Source organism: Pseudophryne corroboree, chromosome 5 (assembly GCF_028390025.1).
Source record: "Pseudophryne corroboree isolate aPseCor3 chromosome 5, aPseCor3.hap2, whole genome shotgun sequence".
Taxonomy (NCBI): Eukaryota; Metazoa; Chordata; class Amphibia; order Anura; family Myobatrachidae; genus Pseudophryne; species Pseudophryne corroboree.
In genome coordinates this window covers 707,351,449-707,377,089 of record NC_086448.1, presented here as the reverse complement: position 1 = coordinate 707,377,089, position 25,641 = coordinate 707,351,449, and the positions used below count along the sequence as shown (strand labels likewise).

The window sequence follows — 25,641 nt, the reverse complement described above, 5'->3', positions numbered from 1 at the left end:
TTATTATTATGATCTATCCTACACAAATCCATGTTGGTTCCGTCTCTACTAGGTGACTTATTAATCTTAATTTTTTTTTTATCGGTCATAGACTACTTCCTCACTTAAATAAGCACTTGGCGGTGGGGCATTATTGTTGCTGAGATTGTGTTAATCCCTGCATCTGATCCTCTCTTGTGAATACAGATGAGAAAAACTCATTTACTTTATCCTTGATGTCATTATCGTGTTTGATTAAGACTTCCAGCTTGTCCTTTAAAGGGCCTATACTCTCCTTCTTCAATCTTTTGCTGTTGATGTATTTAAAAAAAAATTGGGGGTTTGATTTACTTTCCTTTGCTATTAGCTTTTCTGTTTCTACTTCAGCCGCTCTTATTTTTTTTTTGCATATTTTGTTGCAATCCTTATAGTACTGGAATGACTCCGCCCTCCCATCCGCTTTATACTTTTTGAATGCTCGCCTCTTTTTGGCCATTAATTCTTTAATCTTTTTGTTGAGCCACATTGGTTTGGAATTATTACTCCTTTGTTTGCTGCCCATGGGAATAAATTTCCGAATGTAATTATCGAGCAGCGCTTTTAAAACATCCCATTTCTCATAGTATTTTTTCCTTGAAACAAAATTTCCCATTCAATGTCCCTTAGAGCTTCCCTCGTCATATCAAAGTTGGCTTTGCTAACATTTAGAGTCCTAGTTGAGTCTATGGGGGTCATTCCGAGTTGTTCGCTCGTTGCCGATTTTCGCTATGCTGCGATTAGCTGCAAATTGCGCATGCGCAAGGCACGCAGGGCGCATGCGCTTAGTTATTTAACACAAAACTTAGCTGTTTTGCTGTGGCTTCTGCGGCGCTTTTCAGTCGCACTGATGTTCGGTAAATGATTGACAGGAAAGGGGCGTTTCTGGGCGGCAACTCAGCGTTTTCCCGGCGTTTGCTAAAAAAACGCAGGCGTGTCAGGGAAAAACGCTGGAGTGGCTGGAGAAACGGGGGAGTGGCTGGCCGAACACAGGGCGTGTTTGTGACGTCAAACCAGGAACTAAACGGACTGAGCTGATCGCAATTCATGAGTAGGTCTGGAGCTACTCAGAAACTGCAAATAATTATTTAGTAGCAATTCTGCTAATCTTTCGTTCGCAATTCTGCTATGCTAAGATACACTCCCAGAGGGCGGCGGCCTAGTGTGTGCAATGCTGCTAAAAGCAGCTAGCGAGCGAACAACTCAGAATGAGGGCCTATATACAGTAGGACTGCTTATGAAAACTGATATTGAATGTGACCATATTGTGGTCGCCGTTTTCCCATGGGAAATGCACTATAAAATTTGATATCAAATCACCATTGTTAGTCAATGCCAGGTCTAAGATTGCATTGTACCTAGTTGGTTCCTCGATTAGTTGAAGTAAGTAGTTATCATTTAGTGTATTTAAAAACCTATTACCCCTAGCATTTTCACATGAGTCATTTGTCCAACTAATCTCAGGATAGTTAAAATCTCCCATCACTTTTTACCTCTCCTAATCCTGCCACTTTTTCTATTTGCTTCAGTAACAATGCCTCATCAGGCACATTAATACTAGGCAGCTTGTAGCAAATCCCTATAAGTATCTGTTTTGTTCACTTTCCCCAACATGCAATTTCTACCCATAAAGTCTCAACAGTGTTTACAGTCCCCTTGTAAATATCTTCCTTATATCAGGTTTTAAAATTGGCTTTACGTAAAGACATATCCCTCCACCCCGTTTATTTAATGTGTCTCTCCTGAACAGCAGCGTGTATCCCTCCAGATTGACTGTCCAATCGTGAGATTCGTCCCACCAAGTTTCAGTAATGCCTATAATATCATACTGTTTGCTTGCTGCAAGGACTTCTAGTTCCTCTTTTCTCTAACGTCCTAGTGGATGCTGGGGACTCCGAAAGGACCATGGGGAATAGCGGCTCCGCAGGAGACTGGGCACATCTAAAGAAAGCTTTAGGACTATCTGGTGTGCACTGGCTCCTCCCCCTATGACCCTCCTCCAAGCCTCAGTTAGATCTTTGTGCCCGAACGAGAAGGGTGCACACTAGGGGCTCTCCTGAGCTTCTTAGTGAAAGTTTTAGTTTAGGTTTTTTATTTTCAGTGAGACCTGCTGGCAACAGGCTCACTGCATCGAGGGACTAAGGGGAGAAGAAGCGAACTCACCTGCGTGCAGAGTGGATTGGGCTTCTTAGGCTACTGGACATTAGCTCCAGAGGGACGATCACAGGCCCAGCTTGGATGGGTCCCAGAGCCGCGCCGCCGGCCCCCTTACAGAGCCAGAAGGCAGAAGAGGTCCGGAAAATCGGCGGCAGAAGACGTCCTGTCTTCAACAAGGTAGCGCACAGCACTGCAGCTGTGCGCCATTGCTCTCAGCACACTTCACACTCCGGTCACTGAGGGTGCAGGGCGCTGGGGGGGGGCGCCCTGAGACGCAATAATAAACACCTTGGATGGCAAAAAATGCATCACATATAGCTCCTGGGCTATATGGATGCATTTAACCCCTGCCAAAATACATTAAAAAACGGGAGATAAGGCCGCCGATAAGGGGGCGGAGCCTATCTCCTCAGCACACTGGCGCCATTTTCCCTCACAGCTCCGTTGGAGGGAAGCTCCCTGGCTCTCCCCTGCAGTCACTACAGAAAGGGTTAAAAAAGAGAGGGGGGCACAAATTAGGCGCAGTATTAACTATACAGCAGCTATAAGGGGAAAAACACTTATATAAGGTTATCCCTGTATATATATAGCGCTCTGGTGTGTGCTGGCAAACTCTCCCTCTGTCTCCCCAAAGGGCTAGTGGGGTCCTGTCCTCTATCAGAGCATTCCCTGTGTGTGTGCTGTATGTCGGTACTTTTGTGTCGACATGTATGAGGAGAAAAATGATGTGGAGACGGAGCAGATTGCCTGTAATAGTGATGTCACCCCCTAGGAGGTCGACACCTGAGTGGATGAACTGTTGGAAGAAATTACGTGACAGTGTCAGCTCTGTATAAAAGACAGTGGTTGACATGAGACAGCCGGCTACTCAGCTTGTGCCTGTCCAGACGTCTCATAGGCCGTCAGGGGCTCTAAAGCGCCCGTTACCTCAGATGGCAGATATAGACGCCGACACGGATACTGACTCCAGTGTCGACGGTGAAGAGACGAATGTGACTTCCAGTAGGGCCACACATTACATGATTGAGGCAATGAAAAATGTTTTACACATTTCTGATAATACGAGTACCACCAAAAAAAGGGGTATTATGTTCGGTGAGGAAAAACTACCTGTAGTTTTCCTAAATCTGAGAAATTAAATGAGGTGTGTGATGATGCGTGGGTTTCCCCCGATAACAATTTCTAAAATGTTATTGGCATTATATCCTTTCCCGCCAGAGGTTAGGGTGCGTTGGGAAACACCCCCTAGGGTGGATAAAGCGCTCACACGCTTGTAAGGGCTCTATCCTCTCCTGAGATGGCCGCCCTTAAGGATCCTGCTGATAGAAAGCAGGAGGGTATCCTAAAATGTATTTACACACATACTGGTGTTATACTGCGACCAGCAATCGCCTCAGCCTGGATGTGCAGTGCTGGGTTGGCGTGGTCGGATTCCCTGACTGAAAATATTGATACCCTAGATAGGGACAGTATATTTTTGCCTATAGAGCATTTGAAAGATGCATTTCTATATATGCGTGATGCACAGCGGAATATTTGCCGACTGGCATCAAGTCTAAGTGCGTTGTCCATTTCTACCAGTAGAGGGTTATGGACACGTCAGTGGTCAGGTGATGCGTATTCCAAACGGCATTTGGAAGTATTGCCTTATTAAGGGGAGGAGTTATTTGGGGTCGGTCTTTCAGGTGGCCACGGCAACAGCTGGGAAATCCACGTTTGTACCCCAGGTCGCCTCTCAACATGAGAAGACGCCGTATTATCAGGCGCAGTCTTTTCGTGGATTAGCGGGCAAAAGGTTCCTCATTTCTGCCCCGTGACAGAGGGAGAGGAAAAAGGCTGCAGAAATCAGCCAGTTCCCAGGAACAGAAACCCTCTCCCGCCTCTGCCAAGCCCTCAGTATACGCTGGGGCTTTACAAGCAGAATCAGGCACGGTGGGGGGGCCCGTCTTAATTAATTTCAGCGCGCAGTGGGCTCACTCGCAAGTAGACCCCTGGATCCTTCAGGTGATATCTCAGGGGTACAAATTAGAATTTGAGACGTCTCCCCCTCGCCGTTTCCTAAAGTCGGCTTTACCGATGTCTCCTTCTGACAGGGAGACAGTTTTGGAAGCCATTCACAAGCTGTATTCCCAGCAGGTGATAATCAATATACCCCTCCTGCAACAGGGAACGGGATATTATTCCACACTGTTGTGGTACCGAAGCCGGACGGCTCGGTGAGACCGATTCTAAATCTAAAATATTTGAACACTTACATACAGAGGTTCAAATTCAAGATTGAGTCACTCAGAGCAGTGATTGCGAACCTGGAAGAAGGGGACTACATGATGTCTCGGGACATCAAGGATGCTTACCTTCATGTCAAAATTTACCCTTCTCGGGGCGTGGCCTGGCTAGCATAGAGGAAGGTCGGGTCTCTGCTGAGCTCTGGCTGGCACTGTATTAAAACCCACTTTTTGACCAGATTTGGAGGCCCACCGACAAGGGACTAGTCCCCTAAGCCCCACCACTACACCCAGCACCTGGAGGAAGAAGCTGCGGAATCTGGGGGGCCCTGCGTTGCCCCCTGCGGATTGCGGCCTACCTCCGCCCCAGAAGCCGGGGCCTCGATTTTGGAGCTGTGCCGGCGTTTCCTGGGACCCGGTTCGGCGACCCTGCAGACTCTCCCACCCACCTGAAAGGCTCTCCCTGGCACTTGGGGACTCACCCACCGGGCGCTGATCCTCGCAGGAGACCAGGGACCGGACGATCGGCTGGAGGTAAGGGCCGAGAAGTGTCTGGCTGGCAGCCGGCGGCCATCTTGCGGTTGGCGCCGCCCGGCCTCTAGACTTTACCTGGCCGATTCCCGACCTCTCCAGGCGCCTGCCCTTCCTCCCCCGTCTCACACAACACTGCTAGCAAGATCTAGCAAGATCTCTTCCCCCGCTGGCGGGGATCGACGACCGGGAGTCCTCCGGTGGGCCTAACTCTCACTGATAAGCGGCGGCCATCTTGGGACTGGCAAAGCACACATCTCACTCCCTGACTGGTGCTGGCTGTAACTAAGGCTCCCTCTTGTGGCGAATACTGGTATAGTCAACTCAGCCACTATACTTTATCTCTATAACCCTGCCTGTTCTCTTATCTCCTGAAGCCAGCACCTACTCCAGAGAAAGGCAGACGGAATAGCTCTAGCGGCTGCGTGCGGCGATTATTATACCCCGCACCCAACACTCAGACCACCCCAAACACCACGAGATCGGAGACCAGAAGCACTCCCACTACTCTTGCCGCACCACCCTCGGGACAAAACCAGATCCCTTACCCCTCTGGATTAACAGGCCTGATTGTCATCCCGCCCAGCTCAGATCTGTTCCTGCAATCACACCCTCCGGCTTTATGACCTCAGTGACCTCCACAATGTGAGCGCTCTCTAACCTGTCTGTCGCCACTCATGCTTGTCTAAATAACACGAAATATCCATCAATGTGACTGAGCACCCCTGTTTCACTATTACCAGCCGATTGGACCCTCCCCTGAAGCACGTCTCTCCGAGTACTCTAAGTGCGCTGCTACTGACGAGAAATGGCTCCTACAAAAAAAAAGGAGACAATTCCCCCGAAAGTCGCCTACCCCTCGCGAAAATCTCTCCAAATCTCCCCGCTACAAAATGCTCCTTCCCCCTCCGCCACACTGGACCCCTTGGGATCTAGTGTCCTGTCCACAGCTCTCTCAGTTTCGGGAGTAGACTGCGAGTCGGATGCCCCCCTAACCGTGAGATCCCTCTGCCAGATACTTTCCGCCTTCAAGTCTGAACTCTCTAAAGATCTGACCTCTGCCATCCGTGAGGTCAAAACTGAGCTGATATCTCTGGGAGATAGGACGGATCATTTGGAACGCAAGATGGAGGAATTGGTTACCTCCCACAACGACCTACTCTCATCTCACGATCGCCAACAACAAGATCTAGACCAATTCAAATCTAAATTGGCAGATATGGAGGACAGATCAAGGCGGAACAACATCAAAATTCGAGGCATCCCAGACTCAGTCACCAACTCTGAACTGGAAGCCTACGCCACTGTCCTATTCAAGAAACTCCTCCCAAAGGCGGATCCTTCGGAACTCCTGATTGACCGCATTCACCGCCTCCCCAGACCCCGAACTGTCTCATCCGACCTCCCTAAAGACACCCTCCTTCGAGTCCATTTCTTCCCAGTTAAGGAACGCATTATGAGGGCCGCTAGAGAATCCAAAAATTCAGACACTCTGGGGGGACTTCAGTTGTTCCAAGATTTCTCTGCCGCTACCATAGCAAAGAGACGTGCTTTCACCCCTATCACCCTTGCTTTGAGATCCCACGACATCCACTACCGCTGGGGATTCCCAGTTAAACTGATAGTCTCGTATGAAGACTCGACCTACATAATTTCCTCCCTAGATGCAGGTGTGAAATTATTGATGGACTGGGACATTTCCATCTCGAAGCCGTCTTCATCGTCTCGTGCTGCTAACGTCAGCCATGATTGGACGAACACCTGAATCACTGGACTGCCGAGCTGGGTCTTTTCGGAATCCATGCACCAAAACCTCCGAGTCACGGAGGCTGTAGACCTCCTCCCCCCCTAGTGTGGGGAGTTGAAAATATCCTCATTATGCTCTTTTCTACAAATGCAATGTTGTGCCTTATTATAAGTTTGTTTTCCAGGTCTATAAGTTACGGGGTTACTCCCTCACATGTTGTTCAACTGTTGTTATATCTTAAGGGGCGACACTTTGCCCAGTTATTTACTGACACATACTAATTACCTGCCTATGCCCTAGGGTGCATATGTTTCCTAATTAGAGAAGCCTTCAATAGATGCCTATGCCCTAAGGTTACTTTCTCAGAAGTTGTTTTGGAGTGGCGGCGCAGGTTAATCCAGCCCGCCTTCACCTTTTTCTGCACTACTGCATTCCCCAGAATTTTTTTTCCCTTCCCCTGCAGTAGTCATGCAGGTCCAATATACCGGACCTTTTCTTTTCGTTGTTTACCTCTTCCTCTCCTGTTTTAAACCCGACCCATCCACTTCCCGCATGCTCCCCTCCTCCTCAAGCTCCAGACTTGAATCATATCCCTGGCTACCAGTGCCTATTAGCACTCGGAGCAGATACGCTCCAATAGATCTCCATAGACCCCTCTTTCTCATGTCTAATATAGACTTTCAATGTTGAACCTTATATCTCTCAATGTCAAGGGACTGAACTCTCCCAACAAACGTAGGCTGGCCCTCTCCTTCTTCCACCAGCAAAAAGCTGATGTCGTAGCTTTACAAGAAACCCACTTCTCTTCTGTTAATCCCCCCCTCTTTAAAGACAGCCATTTCCCAGTGGGGTACTATGCTAATGGCCCATCCAAAAGAAACGGAGTAGCCATCCTTTTTAACAAAAATGTCTCCTTTTCCCTACACTCTCAACTTTCAGACAAAAATGGCCGATATATTATCATAACTGGCCTCCTCAATGACAAACCGGTTACCCTGGTATCCCTATACGCTCCTAACTCTAACCAGGTCCCCTTTTTGCGAAAATTATTCCTCAATATACGGAATGCTCTAAGGGGATCTTTGGTAGTTTTGGGGGACTTTAACCTTGTTCTAGACCCTAAATTGGACAAGTCCCGCCAATTCCCCCAGCCTGTTCCAACCACTATCTCTGGCCCCTCCCTAGCCTTCCGCAACCTGCTTGCAGAATTCGATTTATACGATGTCTGGAGGACACAATTCCCCTCAGGTCGAGAATACACATTTCACTCCCTTGTCCATAACTCCTACTCCAGAATAGACCTGATTCTATGTGATAAATGGTCTCTCCAGAGAACTAATAACGTAGATATCTTACCAATCACATGGTCGGACCACGCCCCAGTTCTCTGGAAATGGAACCTTCAGGGCAACTACAACCCTCCCCGACAATGGCGCCTTTATCCCTACCTACTAAATAACCCTTTGTCTAAAAAAATAATCTCTGACTCTATTGACTCCTATTTAACCACTAATTCTCCCCAAGATACCTCTCCTATCAATCACTGGTGTGCTTTTAAAGCCGTCACCCGTGGAGCCGCCATTCAGGCCGGAGCCACTCTCAGAAGACTCTGGAGGCTGACCTGTTAGACCTTGAGACTAAGAATAGGGCCCATCCCTCCAAAACACTTAAAACTGAGATCTCTAATGTCCGAGGACAACTACAAAAGCTACTCCTCGCACGCACCCAAGCGGCCTTGAATAGAATGCGCCACAAGTTTTACCTGCTAGGAAATAAAACTGGCAAAATGCTTGCGCGCAAACTCCGCGTTCAGCAAGCCAGAAATAGAATTAAATGTATTTATTCTCCCACCAAACAAAAGATCTTGAACCCAAAAGATATAACGAACCAATTTGCAAGCTATTACGCCAAATTATACAACTTAGCAACTGACCCGTCCACCCCACAACCCTCCCCTCCGTCTATCTCGTCCTTCCTAGATGACCTTTCCCTCCCTACTCTTACGCAGGACCAGCTCTCTTCTCTGAATGCCCCTTGGTCGGCGGATGAAATCTCTACAACTATTAGATCCACACCCAGGAATAAAGCCCCCGGCCCAGACGGCTTTGTCTCTGACTTCTATACTACTTTCCATGACGTCCTTTCTCCCCTCCTGACCTCGCTATACAATACATTCTCAGATCGAGGCTCCCTTCCCCCAGAACTCTTAGAAGCGCGTATTGTTACTATTCCTAAGCCCGGCAAAGACCCCGCCCACGTACACAACTACCGACCAATAGCGCTACTAAACTGCGACATCAAACTATACGCCAAAATGATTGCAACACGCATTAACAAATTCCTACCCTCACTGATACACCCGGATCAGACTGGCTTCGTCCCTGGGAGACAAGCGTCTGACAACACACGTCGGGTCTTCAACCTGATAGACTCCCTATCTGAAGACCAGGGCCTTCTCTTGCTTTCGTTAGACGCAGAGAAGGCTTTTGACAGATTAAACTGGACATACATGCGCCAAACCCTCCTTAGATTCGGATTTAGGGATCGTATTCTTTCCTCTATTTTAGCGTTATACAGCTTCCCCACGGCCCGGGTGTTCAATGGAGGCTTCCTATCCGACCCTTTCCCTATTACAAATGGCACCAGGCAAGGCTGTCCCCTAATCCCCCTGATCTTCGTCCTATCAATTGAACCCCTAGCAGCTAAAATAAGAGACAATCCCAACATTCCGGCGATTCAGTTCGGTTCATCCCTCCATAAACTGAGCCTCTTTGCAGACGATGTCCTCCTATTTATCTCCAACCCCACTACAACTCTTCCAGTCTTACACTCTGTCCTAGAAGCCTTCAGCCTCGCTTCTTACTATAAACTAAACACTACTAAAACGGACGCCCTCCCCTTCAATTTATCTCACTCCACCCCAGCACTCCAAACTACCTTTCCATATAACTGGCGAACTCATACAATTAAATACCTGGGTATCAACATCCCTATCTCCACTACAGACGCCTTCTCTGCCAACTTAACCCCCTTGATGAAGTCATTAGAAGCACTTACGAAAGCCTGGTCATCCTATGAGGTCTCTTGGCTGGGACGAATGGCGGCATTTAAAATGTCCCTACTCCCTAAACTAATGTATCTCTTCCGAACTATACCATACCCCTTCCCAAAGAAAGCCATCCAAACTTGTTCCTCTATCATGACTAAGTATATCTGGTCTGCAAAACCACCCTTAATGGCTCTTTCAAGAATGACCTTGCCAAGAGCGTTTGGGGGTCTTAATATACCTAATATTCTTCTATACCAAGAAGCCTCCCTCCTAGCCCCCATTAAATACTATTTCTCAACCCAATTGCACAGTGGTTGGATGGAGCTGGAGCAAATTCGATCAAACCCAATCCCCCTAGCTGACCTTTTCCGTATCCCAAAATCGCTCCGACCTACGCAACCGTCCCTCCTTCCCTCCACGCAAGCTGCTTTACAAACCTGGGACTCCCTATCGACCTCCCTAACATCGCCCATTTCCCATATTTCCCAGATATCCATCACCACATTAGCATCGATGATTCCACATCTCAACCTATCCAAATGGAGACGCGCAGGAGTATTATCCCTAGGAGACCTCCTCGATGGACTTTCTCTAAAATCTTTTTCTACTCTCCAGTCACATTACTCTCTTCCAGCTACAGAACTCTTCCACTATGTACAAGTAGCACACTGGTGGAAGACGATTCCTCCTACCTACGCAACGCTCCACACATCCTCACATACTCTCTTTTCTCGTCTCTCCTTACCAGATTCCAAAGGCGACATCACATACTGGTATAAACTTCGGATTACCCCTACCTCTCCTTCCAAGTCAAACGCCCAAAAGAAATGGGAACAGGACCTAGGAAAAACCCTATCTCCAAACGACTGGCGTCAAATCTTTTTAACCTCGCACTCCATGTCCCAGTGCCTAAACCACACTGAAATGCATATTAAACTAGTGAACAGACTATACCAAACCCCGGACCGAATACATAAATTCTGGCCCTCTCACAGTAATAAATGCTGGAGACTATGCGGCTCGGTAGGACATGTCTTCCACATATTCTGGTCGTGCCCAAAGATCACTAAATACTGGTTAGATGTATTTGCGCTAATAAACAAAGTTCTGTCCACCCACCTAGCTCCAGACCCAACTCTAGCATTATTACAAGTCGTCCCCGCTTCAATAACGCCACCTGCCAGATATGTCCTGGGCCACATCCTGATAGCCGCTCGAGCAAACCTAGCCCAAATGTGGAAACAATCCACTCCCCCTACACTGCTAAGAGTTATACATAAGATAAACCACCATTTCCATATGGAGACAGATTCAGCTTCCTCCTCCCCCAACTTCTCTTCCCTCAAAACGCGCTGGCTCGCGTGGCAAACCTTTATTTCCTCGATTGAAGGGTCTCAGTATCTTCATAAATCCACCTCACCCCCACTTAGCCCATTCGGGATCTAAAATACAACACCTATCATCACACCCCCCATTACCTAGGCAGTTACACCTTCCCCTCCCTGTTAAGAGTCGACCCCTACTAGGTCCCCCCCAATACCATCTTCTAAAGCGTACCTATAACTTCTGCTCAACAGGATTAGGCCACTACTACCTTACTGCAATGTATAGTTTTTCTATATGTCCCAACTTCTCTGTTCTCTGATGTATTATGTATACAAGGCTCCGATGTAACACTCTCCAATTCTAGTCTGGACCCCTATTCTCCCCCCCCCCCCCTCCCTCTTTCTTCTACATCCCTACCATACCGACCCTTACACTGTGTTGATGTATCACCCCCCCTTTTTTCTTCGTTCTGTACCCCATAAAAATGTTTATCTTTTCAATAAAAACTATTGATTCAAAAAAAAAAAAAAAATGAAAAAAATTTTTTTACCCTTCTCACCAAGGGTACCTCAGGTTTATGGTACAGAACTGTCACTATCAGTTCAGACGCTGCCGTATGGATGGTCCACGGCACCCCGGGTCTTTACCAAGGTAATGGCCGAAATGATGATATTCCTTCAAAGGAAGGGAATTTTAGTTATCCCTTACTTGGACAATTCCCTGATAAGGGTAAGATCCAGGGAACAGTTGGAGGTCGGTGTAGCACTATCTCAGGTAGTGTTGCTGCAGCACGGTTGGATTCTCAATATTCCAAAATCGCAGCTGGTTCCGACGACTTGTCTTCTGTTCCTAGGGATGATCCTGGACACAGTCCAGAAAAAGGTGTTTCTCCCGGAGGAGAAAGCCAGGGAGTTATCCGAGCTAGTCAGGAACCTCCTAAAACCGAGCCAAGTCTCAGTGCATCAATGCACAAGGGTTCTGGGTAAAATGGTGGCTTCCTACGAAGCAATCCCATTCGGCAGATTCCACGCAAGAACTTTCCAGTGGGACCTGCTGGACAAATGGTCCGGGTCGCATCTTCAGATGCATCAGCGGATAACCCTGTCACCAAGGACAAGGGTGTCCCTCCTGTGGTGGTTGCAGAGTGCTCATCTCTAGAGGGCTGCAGATTCGGCATTCAGGACTGGGTCCTGGTAACCACGGATGCCAGCCTGCGAGGCTGGGGAGCAGTCACACAGGGAAGGAATATCCAGGACTTATGGTCAAGCCTGGAGACATCACTTCACATAAATATCCTGAAGCTAAGGGACATTTACAATGCTCTAAGCTTAGCAAGACCTCTGCTTCAAGGTCAGCCGGTGTTGATCCAGTCGGACAACATCACGGCAGTCACCCACGTAAACAGACAGGGTGGCACAAGAAGCAGGAGGGCAATGGCAGAAGCTGCAAGGATTCTTCGCTGGGCGGAAAATCATGGGATAGCACTGTCAGCAGTATTCATTCCGGGAGTGGACAACTGGGAAGCAGACTTCCTCAGCACGACATCCACCCGGGAGAGTGGGGACTTCACCCAGAAGTCTTCCACATGATTATAAACCGTTGGGAAAAACTCGACAGGTATTGCGCCAGGTCCAGGGACCCTCAGGCAATAGCTGTAGACGCTCTGGTAACACTGTGGGTGTACCAGTCAGGGTATGTGTTCCCTCCTCTGCCTCTCATACCCAAGGTACTGAGATTGATAAGATGGTGAGGAGTAAGCACTATATTCGTGGCTCCGGAGGCCAAGAAGGACTTGGTAACCGGAACTTCAAGAGATGCTCACGGAGGATCCGTGGCCTCTACCTCTAAGAAGGGACCTGCTCCAGCAAGGACCCTGTCTGTTCCAAGACTTACCTCGGCTGCGTTTGACGGCATGGCGGTTGAACGCCGGATCCTGAAGGAAAAAGGGCATTCCGGATGAAGTCATCCCTATCCTGATCAAAGCCAGGAAAGATGTAACCGCAAAAACATTATCACCGCAATTGGCGAAAATATGTTGCGTGGTGCGAGGCCAGTAAGGCCCGACGGTGAAAATTCAACTGGGTCGATTCCTACATTTCCTGCAAACAGGAGTGTCTATGGGCCTGAAATTGGGGTCCATTAAGGTTCAGATTTCGGCCCTGTCAATTTTCTTCCAAAAAAGAACTAGCTTCAGTCCCTGAAGTTTAGACGTTTGTAAAAGGGGTACTGCATATACAGCCTCCTTTTGTGCCTCCAGTGGCAATTTGGGATCTCAATGTAGTTTGGGTTCCAAAAGTCACATTGGTTTGAACCACTTAAATCTGTGGAGTTAAAATATTTCACATGGAAAGTGGTCATGCTGTTGGCCCTGGCCTGGGCCAGGCGCGTGTCAGAATTGGCGGCTTTATCCTGTAAAAGCCCTTATCTGATTTTCCATTCGGACAGGGCGGAATTGAGGACTCGTCCTCAGTTTCTCCCTAAGGTGGTTCCAGCGTTTTCACCTGAACCAACCTATTGTGGTGCCTGCGGCTACTAGGGACTTGGAGGAATCCAAGTTGCTGGATGTTGTCAGGGCCCTGAAAATATGTTTCCAGGACGGCTGGAGTCAGGAAATCTGACTCGCTGTTTATCCTGTATGCACCCAACATGCTGGGTGCTCCTGCTTCTAAGCAGACTATTGCTCGTTGGATTTGTAGTACAATTCAGCTTGCACATTCTGTGGCAGGCCTGCCACAGCTAAAATCTGTAAAAGCCCGTTCCACAAGGAAAGTGGGCTCATCTTGGGCGGCTGCCCGAGGGGTCTCGGCTTTACAACTTTGCCGAGCAGCTACTTGGTCAGGGGCAAACACGTTTGCTAAATTCTACAAATTTGATACCCTGGCTGAGGAGGACCTGGAGTTCTCTCATTCGGTGCTGCAGAGTCATCCGCACTCTCCCGCCCGTTTGGGAGCTTTGGTATAATCCCCATGGTCCTTACGGAGTCCCCAGCATCCACTTAGGACGTTAGAGAAAATAAGAATTTACTTACCGATAATTCTATTTCTCATAGTCCGTAGTGGATGCTGGGCGCCCATCCCAAGTGCGGATTGTCTGCAATACTTGTACATAGTTATTGTTACAAAAATCGGGTTATTATTGTTGGGAGCCATCTTTTCAGAGGCTCCTCTGTTATCATACTGTTAACTGGGTTCAGATCACAAGTTATACGGTGTGATTGGTGTGGCTGGTATGAGTCTTACCCGGGATTCAAGATCCTTCCTTATTGTGTACGCTCGTCCGGGCACAGTATCCTAACTGAGGCTTGGAGGAGGGTCATAGGGGGAGGAGCCAGTGCACACCAGATAGTCCTAAAGCTTTCTTTAGATGTGCCCAGTCTCCTGCGGAGCCGCTATTCCCCATGGTCCTTACGGAGTCCCCAGCATCCACTACGGACTATGAGAAATAGAATTATCGGTAAGTAAATTCTTATTTTTTGTTGTTGTGAGCCATCTTTTCAGAGGCTCCTTCTGTTATCATGCTGTTAACTGGGTTCAGATCACAAGTTGTACGGTGTGATTGGTGTGGCTGGTAAGAGTCTTACCCGGGATTCAAGATCCTTCCTTATTGTGTACGCTCGTCCGGGCACAGTATCCTAACTGAGGCTTGGAGGAGGGTCATAGGGGGAGGAGCCAGTGCACACCAGATAGTCCTAAAGCTTTCTTTAGATGTGCCCAGTCTCCTGCGGAGCCGCTATTCCCCATGGTCCTTTCGGAGTCCCCAGCATCCACTACGGACTATGAGAAATAGAATTATCGGTAAGTAAATTCTTATTTTTCCCTGTAAGGATTCTAGTGTTTACATACATACAATTAAGATAAGTATTTCCCCTTGTGCTAGTGACGTAATTTTCTGTATGCAGTATCGATGACCCGTAGTCGTCGTTTGTTAGAGTCTTCTCAATACCTTTGGTAATTTCCTCATCAGTACCCTTGTTAATAATCCTGCTGGCTGCTCTTTCCCTCTCCCTTCTCCACCCCCATTCAGCTCACTACCTCCATCCTTACTGTTCTCACTGCATGACCCATAGGGGCAGATTTATTAAGCCTGGTGAAGTGATAAATTGCACGGTGATAAAGTACCAGCCAATCAGCTCCTAACTTCCATGTCACAGGCTGGGTTTGAAAAATGACAGTTGGGAGGTGATTGGCTGGTGCTTTATCACCTTCCACTTTATCACTTCACCAGGCTTAATAAATCTGCCCCACAGTCTCTAGCTAAACCCTTTCCCAGGCTCCTAGTTTCTCCCGTACCCAAGCACCTGGGAGATGGGTATGGGTCTTTGGGTCGACTCAACTTAGGTCGACAGTCATTAGGTCGACCACTGAAGGTCGACATGGGCATTAGGTCGACATGGGAATTATGTTGACATGTACTAGTTCGACAGGTGAAAAGGTCGACATGAGTTTTTGGACTGTTTTTGGTGTCGTTTTCTTCGTAAAAGTGACGGGGAACCCCAATTAGTACACCGTGTCCACTTGCATGGCTCGCAAGCTTCGGGCAAGGTGCCTTGCTCCGCTACCGCTTTGCTCGGCACAGGTTACCATTCTAATTGTAGCCCACGTGGATCGTCAAGTATGGAAAAATCCAAAAAAAAAAAAAAATTTGAAAAACCCATGTCGACCTAATGACCATGTTGACCTTCAGTGGTCGACCTAATGACTGTCGACCTAAGCTGTGTCGATCTAACGACCGTATCCCCGGGAGACAACAGACTGTACGGCGAACGCGGTCCTGGTAGCAGGTTTCAGGTATCAGTTTTCCTGATAATATAATCCCCTATTACCACAATCTTACTGGGTACCTCTCTTTCTTTCTTTCATCCCATCAGTGCTTGAGGGACCGCTCCTCCAGTTGCTAGAGGGAACAGTCTCCTCCTACTCCGTCATTTCTTCACTACCGTCCACGAATCTTCGTCCAGTCCGCCAAATTTATTTGGATTCGGTAGTTCAGAGATGTCGCACCTCCCCTGCTTTTTCTTCCCTCTAACTGTGACCCAGCTTGCTACCTGTTTGTCCTCATCTTCCACTGTCCCCCCCTGCAACTCCTCCACCGTTCTATCTAAGCTTTGCTCGAGATTGTGAATATCTCTCAGTCTTCTAACGTTTTGCTCTAGATCAGTTACCTGGGCTTCCAGGGCAACTGTTTGCACACACCTCACGCAGATGTATTCACACTGGGCTGGTTGCTCCAGGTGCGCATACATCTTGCACGACATGCACTGAGTGAGATTCTCAATCACGGACCCACCCATTTTATTGACACTAACTCCCTCTTTCCTTCTGAAGAACAATACAAACTATGCAATACAATATTGTACTATGGCCTAGCTATGAAGAGAAACAATATTAACAGCAGAACAGAAATTGCTACATAACAGAAATAGCTAATTCAATCAAGGACAAGGGGAGAGAGAAATGAAGAAAAACAATAAATTTATACAATACAATAAAGTAGGAAGGCTAATACTTATTCTCTCTGCGGGAGCCCCCTCCTGCGGCACTGCTTCACCTTCTCCTCTCTCCAACGTATTCTTCACTTGCAGTTGCTCCTGTTCACTGCACCTCCGTCCCACTCGCTGATGTGCGCCCGGCTTCCGGTACTTCAGGTCTTCTCACCCGTGTCTTCACCAGCTCACACATCACAGCCAGCAACCCGTCCTGCACCTTGCCCCATGCTCTCCTCCTCCTGGCACTTGTGCCGATTCACACACGCCCCTGCTCCATCCCAGAACCTTGCTGCACCGTGAGCCTCAGTTCCCGGCACCTGTGCTTGCAGCCAGCTCCCTTCCCGCTCTGACCAGCACGTGTGTGCCCCCGTCACTCCCGGTTCAAGTCCTCCGTGCGTCACCGCCCAGCGGCGTGTCTCCATTCTGGCGGCAAAAAACGCAGCCTATCGATCAGATCTGAATTAGGCCCCATGTGACACAACCAGTGGCTAATTGAATCTTAATCAAGTTAATATTTTTCTACTGGATTGACTTACATTTTTCCAAATTGTTTTCAATTATTGCAAATGTTAATTATTTGTATTTATTACTGACTTGTTTTATTGTGGTCAACTTTTTTTTCCCCCTTGTGTAAAGTGAGTACCGCCTCTCAACTTAAATGGACATTTACGTACAGGTTTAAAACTGTATCTGCTTTGAGATGATAAAAAAGAATGTGCACCTGTTTTTACTCTGATTTCTTTTATATATCATTTGTGCAGAGATAAAACAAAAAAACATAGTTCAGAATTGGCAACTGTTAGTAAGTGGTAATTTGTACAGCTCTAGGCAACAGGAAACTTATGATCTTATTGGCTCGTACATTCTGTGTGTACATGTACATGTGAAAAGAGATACATTTTTGCCTTGTAAATGACTGCTGCTTTAAAAAAACGGAGAGACGCCTGCAAAGTCCCGCACCCCCGGCAACTCAGAGGCTTTTATGTTTAGCCCTTGATGTGAAGACGGGATGCAGTTCCAATGGCGGCTGTCAGGATCCCAGTATCCACGAGACCGTCTCCGGAATCCCAACTGCTGGTGAAATACCGACAGACGACATCTCAATCTCCACCCGGTATACCCACACGGTTGGTCCATGCCACCAACCGAGTGGGAATAGAACCTGTCGCGAGCCACCGGGCCTGTCTGCCAGTAAATCATACCGAACCCGTGAAGACTCTCTCCACTGATTACATGTCACATTGTCCTCACACAATGATAGTAAGACAACATCCTAGAAATCTCATGGGGTTTCTCAGTAACTACATCTGGAGTATGGTTTTCTCCTATTAGGTCTGGTGTGTCATCTGTGTCCCTTCTCCTACTTCCCCTTACTCCAGTGCTGGCTTCTGTTGTATTCTTGCTGCCTCTGACCGGGTCTATAATAGGATGGGCACATAAAATAAAGGACCAGTCTGGAACTTTATCTAACCAATCAGACTCTGTCTAACTATTTAAACATGCTCAGGCACATAGTATCAGGCGCTGACCTGTACTCCAGAGTTCCTGAGCATTCCAGTGACTGTCCTTGAGTTTTTGTTCGGAACTGACTCTTCTGCTGCTTGGTGTCTTGGTTTCTGACTCTAATCCTGACCCAGCATGTCTTGACATTCCTTCTGGATTCTGCTGGGCACTTCACTGGTACATTTCTGTCCATCTGTGTACCAGTCCTCACTATGTTGACCAAACTTTTTGAAACAAGCTTCTCATACAGGGTAGAGTGCAGCCCCCTGTGAACCTACAGCCACTTCTTGTGGAAGGGGAGATCCCTCTGTAGAAAGAGGGGTTTGTTACACTCAGCAACATGTGTTCCTGCCAGCACTGATTTAGGTTGCTAATAGAGCATCCCAGGCCGTATTTAGAACAGAAAAGGCATATTCATACTGGTTAAGCTATGTACCGCTTTGATTGAGATAGATACATTGTAGACATTAATGTGTTTATCATAGTCTTTAAAAAAAAAAAAAATATGCATTCTGAAAAGCAAGCCAATATAAGTGACACCAGTGTGTCCGGTAATATTAGAAAAAATGGCATTGGAGCAGTTTAAATGGGTTTCGCATGAAATAAAAATTGCATGTAAAATACAATTAAAAATCTTTTGTGTGACGAGTGTCGGAATGAATTAAAACTTCCCAAACTGATCTTTGTTTATTCTCCACGATATGTTCTATTTTAGAAGCACAGCAGGGGTGTCCGCTCACAGTCCAAAAATGAACTCCGCTACAATGGAAAGTGTCAAAGAAAAGCTGAAACTTTTTAAAAAATATTATTTGCTAATGAACTGATATTTAATTGTGTTTCCTTCCCAAACCAAAATCTGTCAAGTTAAATTGAATTAACATGGAAAAGTTCAAAGCCTCCTAATCTTGTATTGTGTTTAGTTTCCAGCAGGAATATAATTGCTTGTTTTGTTTTTGTTCTGGCTTTCAAAGTGTGATATGAAAACACAGAGCAAGTATGACATGTAATTTGATGTCTATCATTTAATAAATCTACTCCTAAACAATTTGCATTATATGTACCAGTGACAGTTTAATGGGTATGCTGCAAGAATGTCGGCACCATTGTCGACAACCGATTTTACCGTTATGGATAGATAACAAGTACATGCAAAATCGCTTTGTCTACATGCCGACGGCTGACATTGACAATGCAGCCTAACATCAGGTATCAATGTTCTGATGTGGTTGACGTTCACAATGACGGTATTCTGACAAGATAGACATGTTGATGTTCTGTACATTTTGACATTCTGAAATGTTGACATTATAGTGTCAACATTCTGAATATCAGCTTAATAAACCACACCCTTTTAATGAACTACGATTAAATTCAGCCTACTTCTCAAAACCAGTCTTCTACACATACAGTATCAATGGTTATTTGTGTATTGAGCATAGTGGAATTAGGAGGACACATCGGTGTCAGCCACTTATTATGACTAGCTAGCAGGAAAGCTTTTAAACTAGATTTGGAACATAAAATGCAGTGTTAATCAAAGTGATAACTGCGATTTATTTAGTGATTGTCATCTTAGTGACTTATCTAGTGACTGACATCTAGTAATAGTCACACATACAGGTGTATGGACCTTACCTCACCAACTGCCCCGCTGACCAGGACAATGCAGAAACTCTCAGGAAGGTGGGACGGTCCAGAGTTATTTTGGAAAGATTTATTTATTAATCAATCAATCAATCAATCAATCAATCCCTAACTGCTGGATATGCTCTGGCTGCCTTTTAAGAGGTCATTCTCTGTAGTGTTTAAATAAATATCAGCAGTTATTTAAGGTTTATGACCAAGTTTGGGAAACACTGTTCTGTGCAGTTCTATTTTAGCTCTCATGTAGAGTAAAACTGATACTAGTGGCCGGATGTAATGACGCCAGAGTTCGGCAGCCGTGCAGGATGCCAGCTGAACTCGGACGCTTTTTTTTTAAAGGGGCAATCACTTACCAGGCATGATTTTGCCTTGTATGTGATTGCCCCTTTCTCTAATGTCCTAAGTGGATGCTGGGGACTCCGTAAGGACCATGGGGAATAGCGGCTCCGCAGGAGACTAGGCACAAAAGTAAAGCTTTAGAACTACCTGGTGTGCACTGGCTCCTCCCCCTATGACCCTCCTCCAAGCCTCAGTTAGATTTTTGTGCCCGAACGAGAAGGGTGCACACTAGGTGGCTCTCCTGAGCTGCTTAGTGAAAAGTTTAGTTTTAGGTTTTTTATTTTCAGTGAGACCTGCTGGCAACAGGCTCACTGCATCGAGGGACTAAGGGGAGAAGAAGCGAACTCACCTGCGTGCAGAGTGGATTGGGCTTCTTAGGCTACTGGACATTAGCTCCAGAGGGACCGATCACAGGCCCAGCCATGGATAGGTCCCAGAGCCGCGCCGCCGGCCCCCTTACAGAGCCAGAAGACAGAAGAGGTCCGGAAAATCGGCGGCAGAAGACGTCCTGTCTTCAACAAGGTAGCGCACAGCACTGCAGCTGTGCGCCATTGCTCTCAGCACACTTCACACTCAGGTCACTGAGGGTGCAGGGCGCTGAGACGCAATAAAAACACCTTGGATGGCAAAATAAATGCATCACATACAGCTCCTGGGCTATATGGATGAATTTAACCCCTGCCAGAATACAAGAAAAACGGGAGATAAGGCCGCCGAGAAGGGGGCGGAGCCTATCTCCTCAGCACACTGGCGCCATTTTCCCTCACAGCTCCGTTGGAGGGAAGCCCCCTGGCTCTCCCCTGCAGTCACTACACTACAGAAAGGGTTAAAAAAGAGAGGGGGGGCACTAATTACGCGCAGTATTAAAAATACAGCAGCTATAAGGGGAAAAACACTTATATAAGGTTATCCCTGTATATATATATAGCGCTCTGGTGTGTGCTGGCAAACTCTCCCTCTGTCTCCCCAAAGGGCTAGTGGGGTCCTGTCCTCTATCAGAGCATTCCCTGTGTGTGTGTTGTGTGTCGGTACGTTTGTGTCGACATGTATGAGGAGAAAAATGATGTGGAGACGGAGCAGATTGCCTGTAATAGTGATGTCACCCCCTAGGGGGTCGACACCTGAGTGGATGAACTGTTGGAAGGAATTACGTAACAGTGTCAGCTCTGTATAAAAGACAGTGGTTGACATGAGACAGCCGGCTACTCAGCTTGTGCCTGTCCAGACGTCTCATAGGCCGTCAGGGGCTCTAAAGCGCCCGTTACCTCAGATGGCAGATATAGACGCCGACACGGATACTGACTCCAGTGTCGACGGTGAAGAGACAAATGTGACTTCCAGTAGGGCCACACGTTACATGATTGAGGCAATGAAAAATGTTTTACACATTTCTGATAATACGAGTACCACCAAAAAGGGGTATTATGTTCGGTGAGGAAAAACTACCTGTAGTTTTCCTGAATCTGAGAAATTAAATGAGGTGTGTGATGATGCGTGGGTTTCCCCCGATAACAACTGATAATTTCTAAAATGTTATTGGCATTATATCCTTTCCCGCCAGAGGTTAGGGTGCGTTGGGAAACACCCCCTAGGGTGGATAAAGCGCTCACACGCTTGTAAGAACAAGGGCTCTACCCTCTCCTGAGATGGCCGCCCTTAAGGATCCTGCTGATAGAAAGCAGGAGGGTATCCTAAAATGTATTTACACACATACTGGTGTTATACTGCGACCAGCAATCGCCTCAGCCTGGATGTGCAGTGCTGGGTTGGCGTGGTCGGATTCCCTGACTGAAAATATTGATACCCTAGATAGGGACAGTATATTATTGCCTATAGAGCATTTAAAAGATGCATTTCTATATATGCGTGATGCACAGCGGAATATTTGCCTGGCATCAAGTCTAAGTGCGTTGTCCATTTCTGCCAGTAGAGGGTTATGGACACGACAGTGGTCAGGTGATGCGGATTCCAAACGGCATTTGGAAGTATTGCCTTATTAAGGGGAGGAGTTATTTGGGGTCGGTCTTTCAGACCTGGTGGCCACGGCACGGTGGGGGCCCGTCTCAATGAATTTCAGCGCGCAGTGGGCTCACTCGCAAGTAGACCCCTGGATCCTTCAGGTGATATCTCAGGGGTACAAATTGGAATTCGAGACGTCTCCCCCTCGCCGTTTTCCTAAAGTCGGCTTTAACGATGTCTCCTTCTGACAGGGAGGCAGTTTTGGAAGCCATTCACAAGCTGTATTCCCAGCAGGTGATAATCAAGGTACCCCTCCTGCAAAAGAAGGGGACTACATGATGTCTCGGGACATCGAGGATGCTTACCTTCATGTCCCAATTTACCCTTCTCACCAAGGGTACCTCAGGTTTATGGTACAGAACTGTCACTATCAGTTTCAGACGCTGCCGTATGGATGGTCCACGGCACCCCGGGTCTTTACCAAGGTAATGGCCGAAATGATGATACTCCTTCGAAGGAAAGGAATTTTAGTTATCCCTTACTTGGATGATTCCCTGATAAGGGTAAGATCCAGGGAACAGTTGGAGGTCGGTGTAGCACTATCTCACGTAGTGTTGCGGCAGCACGATTGTATTCTCAATATTCCAAAATCGCAGCTGATTCCGACAACTCGTCTTCTGTTCTTAGGGATGATTCTGGACACAGTCCAGAAAAAGGTGTTTCTCCCGGAGGAGAAAGTCAGGGAGTTATCCGAGCTAGTCGGGAACCTCCTATAACCGAGCCAAGTCTCAGTACATCAATGAAATGGTTCTGGGAAAAATGGTGGCTTCCTACGAAGCAATCCCATTCGGCAGATTCCACGCAAGAACTTTCCAGTGGGACCTGCTGGACAAATGGTCCGGGTCGCATCTTCAGATGCATCAGCGGATAACCCTGTCACCAAGCACAAGGGTGTCTCTCCTGTGGTGGTTGCAGAGTGCTCATCTTCTAGAGGGCCGCACATTCAGGACTGGGTCCTGGTGACCACGGATGCCAGCCTGCGAGGCTGGGGAGCAGTCACACAGGGAAGGAATTTCCAGAGCTTATGGTCAAGCCTGGAGACATCACTTCACATAAATATCCTGAAGCTAAGGGCCATTTACAATGCTCTAAGCTCAGCAAGACCTCTGCTTCAAGGTCACCCGGAGTTGATCCATTCGGACAACATCACGGCAGTCACCCACGTAAACAGACAGGGTGACACAAGAAGCAGGAGGGCAATGGCAGAAGCTGCAAGGATTCTTCGCTGGGCGGAAAATCATGTGATAGCACTGTCAGCAGTATTCATTCCGGGAGTGGACAACTGGGAAGCAGACTTCCTCAGCAGACACGACCTCCACCCGGGAGAGTGGGGACTTCACCCAGAAGTCTTCCACATGTTTATAAAACTCGACAAGTATTGCGCCAGGTCAAGGGACCCTCAGGCAATAGCTGTAGACGCTCTGGTAACACAGTGGGTGTACCAGTCAGTGTATGTGTTCCCTCCTCTGCCTTTCATACCCAAGGTACTGAGAATTATAAGATGGAGAGGAGTAAGCACTATATTCGTGGCTCCGGATTGGCCAAGAAGGACTTGGTACCCGGAACTTCAAGAGATGCTCACGGAGGATCCGGGGCCTCTACCTCTAAGAAGGGACCTGCTCCAGCAAGGACCCTGTCTGTTCCAAGACTTACCGCGGCTGCGGTTGACGGCATGGCGGTTGAACGCCGGATCCTGAAGGAGAAAGGCATTCCGAATGAAGTCATTCCTATCCTGATCAAAGCCAGGAAAGATATAACCGCAAAACATTATCACCGCATTTGGCGAAAATATGTTGCGTGGTGCGAGGCCAGTAAGGCCCCGACGGAGGAATTTTCAACTAGGTCGATTCCTACATTTCCTGCAAACAGGAGTGTCTATGGGCCTGAAATGGGGTCCATTAAGGTTCAAATTTCGGCCCTGTCAATTTTCTTCCAAAAAGGAACTAGCTTCAGTCCCTGAAGTTCAGACGTTTGTGAAAGGGGTACTGTATATACAGCCTCCTTTTGTGCCTCCAGTGGCACCTTGGGATCTAAATGTAGTTTTTGGGTTCCAAAAGTCACATTGGTTTGAACCACTTAAATATGTGGAGTTAAAATATCCCACATGGAAAGTGGTCATGCTGTTGGCCCTGGCCTGGGCCAAGTGCGTGTCAGAATTGGCGGCTTTATCCTGTAAAAGCCCTCATCTGATTTTCCATTCGGACAGGGCGGAATTGAGGACTTGTCCTCAGTTTCTCCCTAAGGTGGTTTTCAGCGTTTCACCTGAATCAACCTATTGTGGTGCCTGCGGCTACTAGGGACTTGGAGGACTCCAAGTTGCTAGACGTTGTCAGAGCCCTGGAAATATAGGTTTCCAGGACGGCTGGAGTCAGAAAATCTGACTCGTTGTTTATTCTGTATGCACCCAACAAGCTGGGTGCTCCTGCTTCTAAGCAGACTATTGCTCGTTGGATTTGTAGTACAATTCAGCTTGCACATTCTGTGGCAGGCCTGCCACAGCCAAAATCTGTAAAAGCCCATTCCACAAGGAAGGTGGGCTCATCTTGGGCGGCTGCCCGAGGGGTCTCGGCTTTACAACTTTGCCGAGCAGCTACTTGGTCAGGAGCAAATACGTTTGTAAAATTCTACAAATTTGATACCCTGGCTGAGGAGGACCTGGAGTTCTCTCATTTGGTGCTGCAGAGTCATCCGCACTCTCCCGCCCGTTTGGGAGCTTTGGTATAATCCCCATGGTCCTTACGGAGTCCCCAGCATCCACTTAGGACGTTAGAGAAAATAAGAATTTACTTACCGATAATTCTATTTCTCGTAGTCCGTAGTGGATGCTGGGCGCCCATCCCAAGTGCGGATTGTCTGCAATACTGGTACATAGTTATTGTTACCAAAAAAATCGGGTTATTGCTGTAGTGAGCCATCTTTTCTAGAGGCTCCTCTGTTATCGTGCTGTTAACTGGGTTTAGATCACAAGTTATATGGTGCGATTGGTGTGGCTGGTATGAGTCTTACCCGGGATTCAAAATCCTTCCTTATTGTGTACGCTCGTCCGGGCACAGTATCCTAACTGAGGCTTGGAGGAGGGTCATAGGGGGAGGAGCCAGTGCACACCAGGTAGTTCTAAAGCTTTACTTTTGTGCCCAGTCTCCTGCGGAGCCGCTATTCCCCATGCTCCTTACGGAGTCCCCAGCATCCACTACGGACTACGAGAAATAGAATTATCGGTAAGTAAATTCTTATTTTAAGTAAAAATGTCCAAGTTTGGCCAGCATCCCGCACGGCCGCCGAACTCAGGCGTCATTACATCCGGCCCTATATCTGCCTTTCGCACACCCACATGCATTTTCAGTTGCGCCAATATGTAAGCACAGAGAAAAGAAATGGAAGGTTTTAACGGGTGTGGTAGAATAGATCTACACCAATGGTTCCCAAACTTTTTTGAATCATGGCGCCTTGGGCTAATCAGAATTGTTTTCATGGCACCCCTAGGGCAAAAGTTTCTTATTGAGAAATTTAGAAAAATATATTAAATTACATAAATTATGTTTATATGTCATCCTTAGGTTTAATTACGTGGGGAGGAACAAGATTTGCTACTGTTTGACCA

The 25,641-nt window shown here is 47.4% G+C and overlaps 1 protein-coding gene and 1 long non-coding RNA gene across 11 annotated transcripts in view; one reads left to right on the top strand and one right to left on the bottom strand.

Annotated features, from left to right (window-relative positions):
• The window catches only part of STAU2 (staufen double-stranded RNA binding protein 2), a 747,611-nt gene that overhangs the window by 701,263 nt on the left and 20,707 nt on the right, over nucleotides 1–25,641 (top strand). The window contains exon 16 of one of the 9 annotated variants that reach the window (XM_063923928.1): nucleotides 18,754–18,877. The exons of the other annotated variants lie outside the window; for them this stretch is intronic. Within the exon in view, the coding sequence (XP_063779998.1) occupies nucleotides 18,754–18,862 (109 nt within the window). The 3' untranslated portion in view covers nucleotides 18,863–18,877. Of the gene's footprint in view, nucleotides 1–18,753; nucleotides 18,878–25,641 lie in introns of those variants that run through there. 9 annotated transcript variants of the gene reach the window in all.
• The window catches only part of LOC134928317 (uncharacterized), a 33,009-nt gene continuing 23,865 nt past the window's right edge, over nucleotides 16,498–25,641 (bottom strand). The window contains exon 3 of one of the 2 annotated variants that reach the window (XR_010177888.1): nucleotides 16,498–16,958. This is a non-coding gene — a long non-coding RNA (uncharacterized LOC134928317). Of the gene's footprint in view, nucleotides 16,959–17,141; nucleotides 18,346–25,641 lie in introns of those variants that run through there. The other variant, XR_010177887.1, reaches the window with a different exon arrangement.